The 14,862-nt window shown below is 39.5% G+C and overlaps 1 protein-coding gene across 4 annotated transcripts in view; it reads left to right on the forward strand.

Annotated features, from left to right (window-relative positions):
- ADAMTS3 (ADAM metallopeptidase with thrombospondin type 1 motif 3) overlaps nucleotides 1–14,862 on the forward strand; it is a 270,723-nt gene that overhangs the window by 18,860 nt on the left and 237,001 nt on the right. For all 4 annotated transcript variants that reach the window (XM_043906512.1, XM_043906510.1, XM_043906511.1 and 1 more), the window contains exon 3: nucleotides 2,171–2,577. In XM_043906512.1, the coding sequence (XP_043762447.1) occupies nucleotides 2,171–2,577 (407 nt within the window). The remainder of the gene's footprint in view (nucleotides 1–2,170; nucleotides 2,578–14,862) is intronic.

The following is a 14,862-nucleotide window of genomic DNA, read 5'->3' on the forward strand; positions in this document are numbered from 1 at the left end:
GAGTGCATTCTCTCAAATAAGTTCTTTCTCTCAGCCAGAATTTATGAAAGTGTTCTCATGGATTTGGTTGTAAGGGAGACCGAATCTGTGTGTCTGTGCATACACCAACACCTATGTAGGTCTTCATGATGTAGAGAGCCTGCAGAGAGACAGGAATTGGTTTGCTTCTGCTCCCTGGAAGCAGGCTTCACTTTACTCTGTGATATGACCCTCCTCACTCCTTCTCTGTCTAGTGAATATGTACAACTGTGTCACTTGCTTATACACTTGATAAAAACAGGTATTATGTTTAAATGCACTGGTCATTATAAGTGGTGTAATGGTAACAAACTTGCACTCAAGGAATTTCCAGGTTGCAAAATACCTTCATTTGTGTTCTGGTACTTTACACGTTGTTTAAGTTATTTAAAACATAGGAAAATAATGAAAACATAGTGATTGTTGGGGCTTCTCTGGTAGCTCAGCTGGTTAAGCATCCACCTGCAACACGGGAGATCTGGGTTCGATCCCTGGGTTGGGAAGATCCCCTGGAGAAGAGAAGAGCTACCCACTCCAGTATTCTGGCCTGGAGAATTCCAAGGACTGTATAGTTCATGGGATCACAAAGAGTTGGACATGACTGAGTGAATTTCAGTTTATGGGATTCCCTGTTGGCTCAGATGGTAGAGTCTGCCTGCAATGTGGAAGACCCTCGTTTGACCCCTGGGTCAGGAAGATCCCCTGGAGAAGGAAATGGCAACCCACTCCAGTATTCTGGTCTGGAAAATCCCATGGGTGGAGGAGCTTGGGGGGCTACAGTCCATGGGGTCTCAAAGAGTTGGACACGATCGAGTGACTTCACCTTTCACAGTGATTTTATAAAACACTTTAAGAACCTAGGTTGTAGATTCATTTATGGGTCTGATATGCTAATGTATTAGATAACATCATGAAGCTTCCATAGGTGAGGAATCTTTGTGAATCATATACTTTTTTTCATACCTACTTTGTCATACCTACAGGGCTAGTCTGAGGCTAGAATTATGAAGGTGGAGAAATTTTAAATTCAGGCTCTTAGATTTTCCTTTCCATGTGTTCTTTCTTTATCCTTGTTGCCCTTCTTGTTTCCTTCTGCCTTCAAAATTGTTTCTGTTAAGGAAGAAAAGGTTCATTTAATGTGTTGTCTTTCCCAAGGATGTTTGCATTTCAGCGGACACAATACTCACATTTGGCTAAACTTGGCTAAACAGTTAAGTTCTAACTGTGCAATTCAGTTAAACATGTGAGTGGCCACTCGTGTTATAAAGTGGACCCTTAATATTGAATTTGTATTCAAATGAAGGTCTTTCCCGTGTAAGGAATATGGTGCAAAATAACAGTGCTGTTTGCTCTTGACTAACCAGTACTTGTGTATTCAACTTATAGATGGTTCTTTTTACTCCATTCTCCTCATCTGCTGAAAACGTTCTGTGATTTATGGGACACAAACGTGATGAAGCAGAGGGAGTGTATGGGCTTTGGAGTGTGATGTGAAGATATAGCTGAGTTTCACAGTTAGGTGACCTTGGACACACACCTCCTGAATCTCAGTTTCCTCACCCGTGAAGTATGCTTATTAGGGTTGGTATGGTGGAAAAATATGTATCAACTGCAGCACCATAAACTGCAGTGTATAAATTACAGGCCAATGGTAGATATAGCACAAAGTACATTGTGTTTAATACACAAAACTATTGTGCTAAGTATAAATTCTAGGATTCTTACAAGGAAAAAATTAAAGCAATTAGGAAAAATATCTTCTACATAGTAGCAACTTTGTTAAAAGTCTGTAGCAGTTATTAGTTATGTCAATGATACATTAATGGAGTGTATTTCTTGATTATAAGCAAGCTTGATACAATTCATGGAAAGTTATTCTATGCATGTTCTCAAACACATAAATGAGATGAGTATTCACATGTAGTGAAATTTTTTAAAATAAAAAAAAGATTCATTTAACCCAGAGTTACCTAAATGTGTTTGAGAAATGGTTTGAGTTCTCAAAACTTACCGCTTATGAGATGATTCAAGAATATATTTATCATGCAAGTTGAGGTGTGGTCTTGTGAGGTGGGCCCTCGATGCCCGTGTGACATCCTCCTGTGTTCTCTTGTTACACAGGGCTCTACAGTTTTGTTTTTTCACCCCACAGATTTGCCAATAAAGAGGCAGAGAGAGTATGAGCTGGTGACTCCCGTCAGCACAAATTCTGAAGGACACTATCTCTCCCACATTCTTTCTGCAAATCACAAAAAGAGGTCAGCAAGGGACGTGTCTTCCAGCTCTGAGCGATTGTTCTTTAACATCACGGCGTTTGGAAGAGATTTTCATCTGCGACTGAAGCCCAACACTCAGCTGATAGCTCCTGGTGCTGTGGTGGAATGGCATGAGGCATCTCCGGTGCCTGGGAATATAACCGACCCCATTCATGCTCATCAACCAGGAAGAACTTCGGAGAGAATCTGGAAAACAGAGCCTTTGCAGACCGACTGTGCTTATGTTGGTGATGTCATGGACATTCCAGGAACCTCTGTTGCCATTAGCAACTGTGATGGTCTGGTAAGACCCCTTGCCTTTTGTGTCTGTTTGCAGGTGTTTGGGAGTGCAACATGGCTTCAGCATGGTTTGGAAGGTAGAGGTGGAAAGAAAGCCTCATTATTATATTTCAAGTTCAGGAAGAAGCGTTGGAAAGCATTTCACTGTCAAAAATGTAGGCTTTGGCTTCATTTTGACATGAAGACATTAGTCTAAGAAACCAAAGACAACTATCTTAGCATTCTTTGCTTATATGTCCACTTGCATCACGTTGGGAATTTTATTTCCTTATTTTTTTAAAAATAATAACAATGATCATTTATTGAGACACTTGCTGAATTAGAGGCATAGTCTTAAGTGATTTTAACATGTAATCAGTCCTCTTAATAATCCTGAGAGGAAAGTATTATTATTCTAGTTCTTATAGATGAGAAGACTGAGGTTTAGAGAGATTAAGAAATGATGCCAAGATCATGCAGAGTTGGGGGACAGAGCCACCTGCAGCAGCCATTAGAGTTGCCCAAACTGCCAACAACGTTTTTGTAAAATCATCCTGGCAACTTTTTAAAGAAGTATAGATTCCTTCAAAATGATAGTATTTCCCTTCTTATGAAGAAACATTAGGTATTTTATTAAAAAAAAATACTTAGAAAGCATTCTTTCGCACCGCCCCCCCTCAGAATGCCAAAATGGAAAACAAGGTGCTTCTCTGTCAGAATTTGTTCAAATCGCCTCAGTGTATGAACCTGAGGCGTAGTTCTCTCTGTATGGTGGCTTTGATTCATTTTCTCTTGCTTTTGAATGAAATACCCGTATATTGTTCTTCACTTTTGTGGTTGAGGCTAATAGTAACCAATCCTTCTTCACACGCGCTGAAGATGTGAAATATTTTTGTCTTGTATCTCCAGATGTTATTTGAGAAGTGTGTCAATGTTTATGCCTCTTCTATTCATAGTTGACTCCAAGCCTTTGTTCAAAAAGAGCAACCACTTTTCTTTCTGTGGTTGCCAGGCTGCTGTTTCTTGGGAGTTCACAGCTATTCTCTTTGTTTTGTCTCTCTTCTGGGAGTTCTCAAAACAATCCTTGCATTCCTTCCACCTTGGCTGGTCCCCTAACAGTACCTTGAATTTTCTGCTACTGTCCTCTTAGTGCATAAGCACAACCCAAAGGAGTTATGATGCCATATTTTTTACTCAAGGCCTGTGGGTTCATGGTTGCAGGCTTTATCTGGAGGTCTTGTACTGCCTCTAGATGTTCTATAGGGCTTTAGAAGCCTGAACAGAAAACTGAATAGAGTGTGTGTGGCAGGTCTCCTAGTTGGACCCTTTCAGTTTAAGATTCACAGCATCACATTTGGTGCTAGACCATGCTAGGGGGTTTGAAGACACAAGGAATCTCTGAGATTCTTCTCATTCTACACAAATGTTTAATAGATCTGACTTAACTAAATTACTGACTAAAACAATAGAAAGAAAACATCTTCTAGAAGACAAAGTTTAAAATACTCACTAAGAGCTTGATTCAACACCACTAGAGTATAAGAGGAAATAAATTACCTAAAGGTACTACTTTATAATACTTCTAAGTAAAGTATATTGAGTATAAAACTTAATTCAATGTTATTTTTAAATTTTATAACATAAAAAGATTACGTACTTTTAATCTCCCTGGTTAAGACTGAAGCTTAGACTAGGAGATTTGAAACTTGAAAATCAGTTTAAGGAAGGCAAAAGGCAAGAAAATTATTTTAATGGGTTATCATAGTGTGTTTTTAAACCTGACTTAGCAATCAGTGTTTTTCTTATTGTACATGTCAAATGATCTAATCATAGATACAGAAATATAGGGGAATAGCTGTAAGGAAGAGGAAAATAGGTATAAAGTATGAATATACATTAATTATTAGGATTGATTTCTCATTTTTAAGGTATGGTGTTAACTGTTGACGTGTGTACATTGACATAGTGTGTCTGTTTGTGTGTGTGTGTGTGCACAACTCAACCAGTGTATTTATTTGTTCCATTCTTTGATACTTTAATTAATTAAAACATATTTCTGAGAAGTCCATTCTGGGCAAGTGCTGTTAATGGCATTGTGAAATGATGAAAGGAATGGTCATGATTACCATTCTCATGGAGCTCAAAGAGGTTAAATTTGCCATAGATTTTAAGTGTCAAAATATCTGGTATACCTGTATGTGTATACACACACACACACACACACACACAAACACACATGCATACTAGAATTATGTTCAACTTAAAAAAGTTGTGATAAAGGGTAGTATCTTCTGGAGAGATTTTATGAATGGGGACCGAGTTTCTAACCAGGCATACGTGGCTCAGGCCTTGAGCTTGATCTTGGAAAAGAGAGGAGTCTTGCCTATAGCAGGCAGTGCTGACTATGCCGGTGTATCTAAACAGAAGGCTTTTTAGAGTTTCCAGCTCATAGCAGCTATGGAGGAAGAATAAAGATGATGGCAGGACTAGAAGCTCAGTAATAGCAGATCAATACGGTGATGACTACTACTTCGTTAAGCTGGGGACAAATTCTTAAAATTGCATCAGATAGAATAAGCACCTTAGCTGAGATGAAGTAGGGAAGTAAAACTGATGTGAATGTAAATAAACTTGGCTAATTAGCACATTCTTAAACCGTTTTTTGTTCCTTTAACTTGCTGTGTAGAGATTTAAGTTTGACCTTCTTGACCTTAGGAAGAGAAACTGGGATACTGGGATCACATAGATGCCTGAGGATTAAGCTGATGGGCTAGAAAGCCATTTCCTTGGGAAGCTCTGGGATTATAACCAAATCTAAGTTGTCTTAGTAGAAAGCAGAGCCCCTCCTGGCCTAAAAATGCCAATGGGAACATCTCTGCTCAGCAAGATGAAGTGAAGCCTCCTGCTATGGAAGAGAATGCCAGTGAAGCACTACCTGGATGGGTCTACTGTAGATTATTGTCGATGGGATTCCTGTGATCTCATTATCTACATGGGTCTTTTGAAACTCTTAGTCATAAGGAGCAGCCACAGGTATTTATTTTTCACTGAGATTGGGAAGCTCTTACCATGGCCTTTTCCCTGAGTGAAACCCCTTACCTCTTTTTCTATAATGCTACCTTGCGGCAAACTATATATGTTTGAAATAGATAGTGGTCTGAGACAGACTTAATTTATATTAAACAGAAGGCTGTGATTTGTAATAAAATAAAATAAAATAACAGTACTGCTCAAAGAGTGTCCATAGGTCCAGGTCAAGATAAATACTGAAGGTGAGGCTATATAAAGAAACTTTATGACACTTTGACATAGTTATTATATTTGTATTGGATCTAACAGTAAAAAAAAACAAAAAAAATGCTGAGGCTGCTATCTTGTGTCTTTTTTGTTTTTTCCTAGTATTTAGTTTTCCTTGTATTTTACAAAATTATCAGCCCATGGCCAATTGGGGAGAAAAGAAACTGTTTATTTACCCCAGATAGTTTGAAAAGCAAGTAGTAATACTTAGCTGTTCCGGTTCCTCTGAACATCAAAAACTTGACTACTTATTCCAGGTAACTATAAAATGATCCAGAGAAGGCATTGGAGAAGGAAATGGCAACCCACTCCAGTGTTCTTGCCTGGAGAATCCCAGGGACGGGGAAGCCTGGTGGGCTGCCGTCTATGGGGTCACACAGAGTCGGACACGACTGAAGCGACTTAGCAGCAGCAGCATGAAATGATCACAGGAAAGCTCCCTTAACTTGGACATTAAGGAGGAAGACAGAAAATTGCCTTAAGTGACATATGCAGAGCCAAGGTCTAGAATGTGATATAAAAAGGATGTCTGACTTGTGTCTGACTCTACGACCCCATGGACTGTAGCCTACCAGGCTTTTCTGTCCATGGGGTTCTCCAGGCAAGAATGCTGGAGTGAGTAGCCATTCCTCTCTCCAGGGGATCTTCCCGACCCAGGGATCAAATCTAGGTCTCCTGCATTGCAGGCAGATTCTTTACCGCCTGAACCACGAGGAAAGCCCAGACATAGATATACATGATATCTAAAATATTACTCTGTGCGTTTCTGAAATCAACATCAAAGTGTTCTGCATGAAGGAATTGACAATGATTTTCACCCACTGTGGCCGAGAACCCTATCTGTTCTGTCTAGCATGACCTTTTTGAATCTTTGTCAAGATTATCTTTTATGAGTGATAGCTAATTCTTTACTAATTACAGCTTTATGTCTGCTCTAGTATACCCTACTTGTAGGTGAGAATTGTTATTATATTCAGTCATGGAGTTGTCCTTGTTTTCTGACAGCATCCAATTTTTAAAAAGCCCTGTTCTCTAGATCCTCCTCCAAATTACCCTGCCAAAGCCTAAATCCTGTTAATAGGTTCTTTCTAAAGCTCTCTTACTGAGATGCTTATGGTTCCCTCTGGTGTGTGTTCTGGCTCCCGGCAACATAATAAACCCAGCTTGTCAACTGCAGATGAGTTCCTAGTGGTCTTTGGCTGGAGGCCATTGACGTGTGTTACCTTTCTGCTTCTGCATCTCTGCAGAGTCCAGTGGTCAGGAGTCATGGTGATGGCAGGCATTTCACACACTTCTGAGTGGGAAGATGCTTCTGGCTTAGAATTCCAGCTGAAAATAGATTTCTTTATTCCACAGAGCCCTGGCATTTGCCCTGTAACACTATTCAATCTCCCCTGTGAGTAGTGGCGGCTCACAATCATATTTTGTGGTCTTCAGATTTGCCAGAATAAAGGGTTATTTGGTTAGTAGTCTTTAGGTCATGTGTTCATAGCATAAGGGAACTGGATTTTTCTAGACTTGTGAGAACAATATCCTTTTGTTAATTGTTCTGGATTGTCATCAGAGGAAACTGAGAGTGGAAGAACTGACTGGTGATGGCTATTTTGGGTTATCCAACTCGGTGATTTCCTTGTGGGCTGACTTTATGATCAAGGCAGCTTATCGAGGACAGAAATTTTCAATATTTTGCAACGCTTGAAATTCTTCCTCCAAATGAAATCACTGTGTGTGTGTGCGTGCTAAGTTGTTTCAGGCGTGTCTGACTCTTTGCAATGCTATGGACTATATCCTGTCAGGCTCCTCTGTCCATGGGATTCTCCAGGCAAGAATACTGGAGTGGGGGTTGCCAGGCCCCTCTCAAATGAAGCCACTAGGGTTATCTAATAAAATGTAAAATGATTAAACTCAGGAAAGGCCAGTAAAAACACAGATTTTTTTTTTCCTCCTAACTCCTCTTCATCCTGCCTTGTTCTTACTTGAGACCCCTCTTAGCCATCCTGAAGCTTCTAATAGGAAATCTCCACTATTAGGTTAGGGAATCTTGGAAGCTTACAACTTGGGAGCCATAGGCAAAACCTCTTTTCTAAAATATGTGATAGTCACATCTGATTAGTATTGGAGGTAGTTTACCCTTTTTAGATTTGGGGCATGGCCAAATGAAGTCTTTGTGGACAACCACAAACTTACAAAGAAAACAGCCTTCAGACTTCCCTGCCTTAAGACTTCTGCTTTGGGATTTTGTCCCTTCAGAAACATGTCCTCTCTATGCCTATTTCAGTAAGTCTAGCTGCAGAGGCACTTTTTAAGAAGTCTATTTTAAAAAGTATTGTGAGCCAGTGTGCCTGGGATTGAGAATATTTGACTAGTGATTATAAATACAGCTCAATCTGGTAAATGAAATGTTTGATACTAAAAACAGATACAAATCTGTAGCTATTTATAGTGGATTTAGAGTTTTCAAGGACTGATCTTTAGATGTTGACATTTGAACGTCTGCTTTTAGGAGGAGAACCTGATCTCTAAAAGCCAGTCGCCTCCCACCTTTTTTTCCCCAAGGAACTTGTCTATGGAAGATGTGCATTTTACTGATAGGACAGAGGGAGTTTTGTGTCTTAACCATGTACGTGTTGATTTAAGACACTTCAGTAGGTCTGGGGAGCAAAGCACTGAAACCTCATTTCACTTCCAGCCATCTTTACCAGGCTGTTTTTAGCAATGCAGGGTTAGGAGATGCTCAAAGCACCTATACCCTTTTATTTCCATCAGTAGAAAGGAAAACATGGTTATGAGTCCTCTAGTTTAACTAGTTTGGGAGAACCAGTACCCTGATAAGCCTCATTGCTTCTTACCTGAGATTTCGACCCATAGGAGCTGACAGTATTAATCCTGCCTGTGCTGGATCTGGGCTGTTGGTTACATTTCCTACTCTGCCTTCCTTCTCAGATAGGCAGCCCGGTTGTGCTTACCTGTGGTGCAGTGGGAAGATGTAGCAAAATCTTTGATCATTTTCACATGTTGCACTTAATTTGTGTAAATCCAGAATTATCCATATGTCAAGCCTTTTGCAAAATTCTTGGCTATATTTCTCTTGTGTGATTTTGAAAATACTTCTTTTTAATAGTTATTTGGTAGCTGATATAAACTATTCATGTTTGTGGGTACCACTTGTTCAGCTTATGTTTATTTTGTTTATTTAAATTTTCGGCTGCAGTGGGTCCTCGTTCTTGCAAGCAGGGGCTGCTCTCTAGTTGCGGTGCTCAGGCTTCTCACTGCAGTGGCCTCTCTTGCTGCGGAGCACAGGTTACAGAGTGTTTGGGCTTTAGTAGCTGTGGTGTATGGGTTTAGATCCCTCATGACATGTGGGATCTTCTCAGACCAGGGATCGAACCTGTGTCCCCTGCATTGGCAGGCAGATTCTTAACCACTGAACCACCAGGGAAGCCCCTTCAGCTTATGATTTTATTTACATTAATTTGATTATGATTTATTTCCCATTACCTTCTCTAACTTTGATATAGTACATTTTTAAATTAAGTTTAAGGGTGAGCTAAAAATTGGGGTAAAAATAAATGTGGTATTTCATGTCTTTCTTTGTATAGGAGTGGAACACAGAAAATAAATAAAAGGGGAGGGAAAGTTGACCTGAGAAGTAATGCTTCCTCTTCTTCTGAGTGCCATGGCAACTAGGACTTCATTATAACTTTAATATAGATTTTTAAAGATACTCAAGATACTTTAAGAACTGTGAAAATAGTGCTGACCACATCTTTAATTTCTTCTTCTTCTCGGTAAATTATCATTAAAACAAGAACAAAAGCACAGCAAGATATTGATATGACACCTTTGTGCATAATCAGGCTTTGAAGTCACAGAATTCTTGCAAACTAAACCCAGCCTCAAGGTCCTCGACTGCAAAAACTGTTAATCGTGTGACTGCATCTTTGCTTCTAGGAATATTGATCAAGTTAATAAAGCTTTTGGAAGAGCTAGGATGTGTAAAACGCTAGACTGATTGCTGTGGGCAATATTGAGGTAAGCTGGGCATAACCTTTGTCTTCCAGGAGTATTAGATATAAGATGCAAAAATAGAACTAAAGTACAAGGCAGGAATGTTTTATATGCTCTAAGACTAGAGTAGACGAAATGTGAGAATCCAGGTGGTGGAAAGATTATTTATACCTGGAAGGGTGATAGCAGGCTTCCTGGAAAAAGCAGTATTTGTGATCCCAGACAATTGGAAAGATAACCATGTATGGTAAAGTGACTACTGATGATGACAGAGGGTGGGATGGGTAAGAGGAAGAGCCTCTGCAGAAAGGAGGAGATATTTGTGATGGCCATAAACATGAAGAGAGGATGGGGTAAGTAGATTTCATGAACTTTGTAATATATGTAATGAATATGCGGGTGAGCCAAAGTAGTCTTGGTCAGTATTTAGCTGAATGAAGGGGCAAGTGTGGCTTCCCCTGTGGCTCAGTGGTAAAGAATCCACCTGCAGTGCGGAAGACACAGAGGATGTGGGTTCAATCCCTGGGTCAGGAAAAACCCCCGAAGGAGAGCATGGCAACCACTCCAGTATTCTTGCCTGGAGAATCCCATGGACATAGGAGCTTGGAAGGCTACAGTCCATGGGGTCGCAAGAAGTCAGACACGACCAAAGCGACTGAGTGTGTATGCACACACAGGAGCAAGTTTAATGCAGGAGAGAGAGACAGAAAAGGAGGGTAGATCCTAGAGATGTATATTAAGACCAAATTTAGTGACTGTACTTGATAATGACATGCTTGCATGGACATTCAGGATGAGAGGAGGGCAAGATTCCTATTCCTTAATTATGTTGCTTTTCTTTGTAGAAAGTTTTTGCTGGAGTCATGAAGCTTTATCTCTGGAGTTTAGAGAGATTTTTCTCAGTAGCTTTTTTACTTTTTCTAGAATTTTTTCCCCAAATTTTTTCTAAGAGGGTTAAGAAAGTTGATTTTTAAAAATCTGACTTCTCCTGTCATCTGGGTCCTTCAATCTTTCAAGTTTGGTGAATTAAGTGCCTAATTTAACCTCCTTCTATTGGAGCAGGAAATGGCAACCCACTCCAGTATTCCTGCCTAGAGCATCCTGTGGACAGAGGAGCCTGGTGGGCTGCTGTCCATAGGGTCACACAGAGTTGGACATGACTGAAGAGACTTAGCATGCATGCATGCATTGGAGAAGGAAATGGCAACCCACTCCAGTGTTTTTACCTGGAGAATCCCAGGGACAGAGCAGCCTGGTGGGCTGCCGTCTATGGGGTCACACAGAATCAGACACAACTGATGCGGCTTAGCAGTGGCAGCAGCGTGGCTATAATTTCTTCCATCTGAAGTATTCTCCTGACTTTCTTCCTGTATTGACTGTCTGTTCCTATCCCTTCTTTCTATTCTCGAAGGAGTATTTCTAATGTTGTTTTAGTGATTTTTGCTCACAGCCTAAGGAGTGATTTGATCAAGTTTACCGAACTTTCAAAAAACAAGACACACCAAGATAACCTCGTCAATGAATGGATTACAGTGTTAAATCTCATTTTATTTTATGTCATTTATCATATGTACCAAATGTATATGTGTGTATAGAAATATATATATGCATGCATATATGTTTATATACATACAAACATACATATATGCACCCATATATATGAAAAACCATAGAAAAAGTCAAGAAAAATCAATGTTTAATTAAATATTTTGATTCAAAGACCAGTGGCAAAATTTGTTATTAGGTGTTTAGAGTTGGTGCAGAGCTAGAATGGCACTCAGGTCTGTTGACAACAAAACATAACTGTTCTATCACCCCAAGTTACCTAAATATGCTCCTCATGGTGTGGGTGGTTAACAGAGGTCATGACATGAATTAGCTTGTATGTTTTTAAAATTGTTAGAAATATAGAGACTAATCAGAAATACAATTTAAAAGGGCAGTTTTATTATTGTTGGTCTACAACAGTGAACTTGAAAAAGCTGCTTAGCATAAAAAGCTCAGCTATGCTTTTTGTATTATGATTAAGTTTGCAAAGTTAAAAAAAGTGCTGCAGTTACTCAACTCAGCCTGTGACCTAACATGTGGAAAATAGTATTCTAGGAAGTGAATACGCTGGTAAAAATCCTGTAACTTTTGGATGACCTTCTGCAACTGATGCAGGGCTCCTCTAGCATCATCTTCTCTGTGGGGGTACTCTAATCTGTGCTTTCTTGAAGACTTCTAATGATGATAAGCTCACTACTTTCCATCTTATTAATATATAGCTCTGCCATATAGAAAGTTCTTCCTTAGATTCTACTTAGAGATATAAAGTGAAAATATCTTATTCCATGTATTAGACTGTTTGCAGTTGACACAGGTATACTAACTGTGATGGACTTCTTGTTTTTATTGTAAAACTTCAGTTTCTTAGACTTGAACACTCAATCGTTCAGTGCATCACACAGTACACTCCTGCTTTAGGAAATAGTTCCTTTAGTGGTGTGATCGGAGAAGGCAATGGCACCCCACCCCAGTACTCTTGCCTGGAAAATCCGTGGATGGAGGAGCCTGGTGGGCTGCAGTCCATGAGGTCGCTGAGTCCGACACGACTGAGCGACTTCACTTTCACTTTTCACTTTCACTCTTGGAGAAGGAAATGGCAACCCACTCCAGTGTTCTTGCCTGGAGAATCCCAGGGACGGGGGAGCCTGGTGGGCTGCCGTCTATGGGGTCACACAGTCGGACACGACTGAAGCGACTTAGCAGCAGCAGCAGCAGCAGCATTGGTGTGATAGAGCCCGTACTGGCTGGAATGGAGTTAATGAGGCATAGGTCATAATTTTAACATACCTCTCAGGCTTTTCATTTTGGTCAGTATTTTAAATTATGAATCTCAGAGTAAGACATTATGGGAATAGCAATAAAGAGTCCATGGCATTAGATGGTATATACTCCTATTGTTCAGAGTCTGGTTTTCATACCTTATCTCATATCTTTTTTATTTGTTGTGGTAGTTAATATGCTGTCTTATATCTGTTTTTGTTTCCAGTCTAAAGTTTTACTTGGAAAAAAAAAAAGCATACAGCATTTTCCACAAGTCTGTGGAGGCAATTGTGGGGGGTGGAGGTGGAGATAAAGGTGGCATGGTGGGTTCCTAGCTCTAATTGCTAGAAAATGCATTTTTAAACTTAAATGGCATTATCAGAGTAGACTTTTGGGATCTTCGTTGAGTTTTTTGATTAGCTGCTGGACTTTCCAATTCCAATATAAAACATTTCTGGAAGGCCTACTTCTGTCTGGTGATATCTCTAAAAGTGGATGCTTGGGTGTTATAAGAACATAGCAGGACCCAGTCTGAGCATGTAAGCCTAAGAGAAAATGAAGAACAGCACTTAGTAAGAGATTCTGTAAATGTTAGCAACCCAAACACAGTGGGAAATGTTTTATTTCGCATTATCTGTAAAACAATATGCGTTTAACATAGTGATTAAAATCTTGGTGTGATACTTCCTTTGGGCTTGCAGAATATTTGGTCTCGCTTATAGGGTGCCACTATATCATGCTTTCCTGCTTGGCTTCATGTAGTCCTTTATTTTTCATACCTAGCTTTGAGGACGATATTAACTGGCTGCCCAGACGAAAAAGCAGACCAATCATAGTGATGTGAATCCAGATAAAATTAAGTCACTGTAAGATCTCTGTTTCTATTTGGTCAGCTCCATGTCATGGTCACCTTTGGCTTAATCTATGGTACGACACCCAGACTTAGCATAATGATGTAGGAAGTCTCTGAACCTTTTATATTGGTCCTAGATCCTAACCATCAATCTAAAATTTTCAAGGACAGGTCCATTTTTTTATGCTATGCTTGGAAAAATTTTAGAAACGTGTTAACCTATGAGGATGTTTTGAAATTTGAACTGTACCCATGAAACTACCTTCTTAATCTTCCCCATACTTAAAAATTAGGGGTTTGAATGAGATCAGTGATTCTTTTTGTTCTGCCTGTTCAGTCTTATGTTTGGAAATACTTTGTAAACCAGATAAACTATTAAGTAATTAACAATTTTACATGTTAATGATCAAAAATATACAAAATTGCTGGTCAAAGTTTCCAATAAGTATGAATTATACTGTCTTTATACTGGCTGGTCTTTTCCAGTAAAAAAGGTTTGATTATTCATAAACCTGTACTGTCTCATTCAGCCTTATGACACAGTGACAGTCTTTGCCAGATCTGCATGTTACTTCCACTGGCTCCTAGAAGCTCAGAGATCTAAAATTAGGAAACTGTCAACTCTAAGTTTCCAGAGATTCTGTCTAGAACTAATGTTCTGTAACTCTGTAACTAAGTTTGTGTTCTCTTTATCCTTGTGGACAATGCATTCCTGGCCAAGGAAGAAATCGTTGCTTCTACTCATCATTGTTCATTTATCATGGTTGGGAATGGAAATTGTATGTATGAGTGCCACTTTTGAGATATGGTTACTCTCTAATATGCTGTTTCTGTTTTTTAAAATTTATTTTAAATCCACGAACTATGAACAAGTCCTGTGTTCTAGAAGGCTCCAAAGGACCCAACTTCTATTACTGTTTTGGGAGATTAATAGCTTAACTCCTAATGAAATGTGGAAATAATCAGTGTAGAGAGAAATATATTTACCTACCTACCTATCTCTTGATCTACATACATATGTGTATATGTATGTATGTAGAGAGAGAAACGTTTATATTTTTATAAAATATTACAAGCAGAAGAGACTGTACCTTGGCTGTGTTGTAGAAGGAGTACCGAGTTACCCCAGCATAGGAATGTGTGACGGCTCTGCTGATGCAGTCATTTCCCTGGGACAGTTCCTCATAGGTTACATTTGAGGTATATGCAACCAAAGTTGAGCGTCATTGTTTTCCCCAAGGGGCCTCTAATCTTAGTGTGTATCAGGATCTCCTGAGGGCTTGTTAAAACATAGCTTGCTTATAGCCACCTCAGAGTTTTTGATTTATTAGGTCTGTAGATGGA

Source organism: Cervus elaphus, chromosome 6, assembly GCF_910594005.1.
Source record: "Cervus elaphus chromosome 6, mCerEla1.1, whole genome shotgun sequence".
In the NCBI taxonomy this organism is placed as follows: domain Eukaryota; kingdom Metazoa; phylum Chordata; class Mammalia; order Artiodactyla; family Cervidae; genus Cervus; species Cervus elaphus.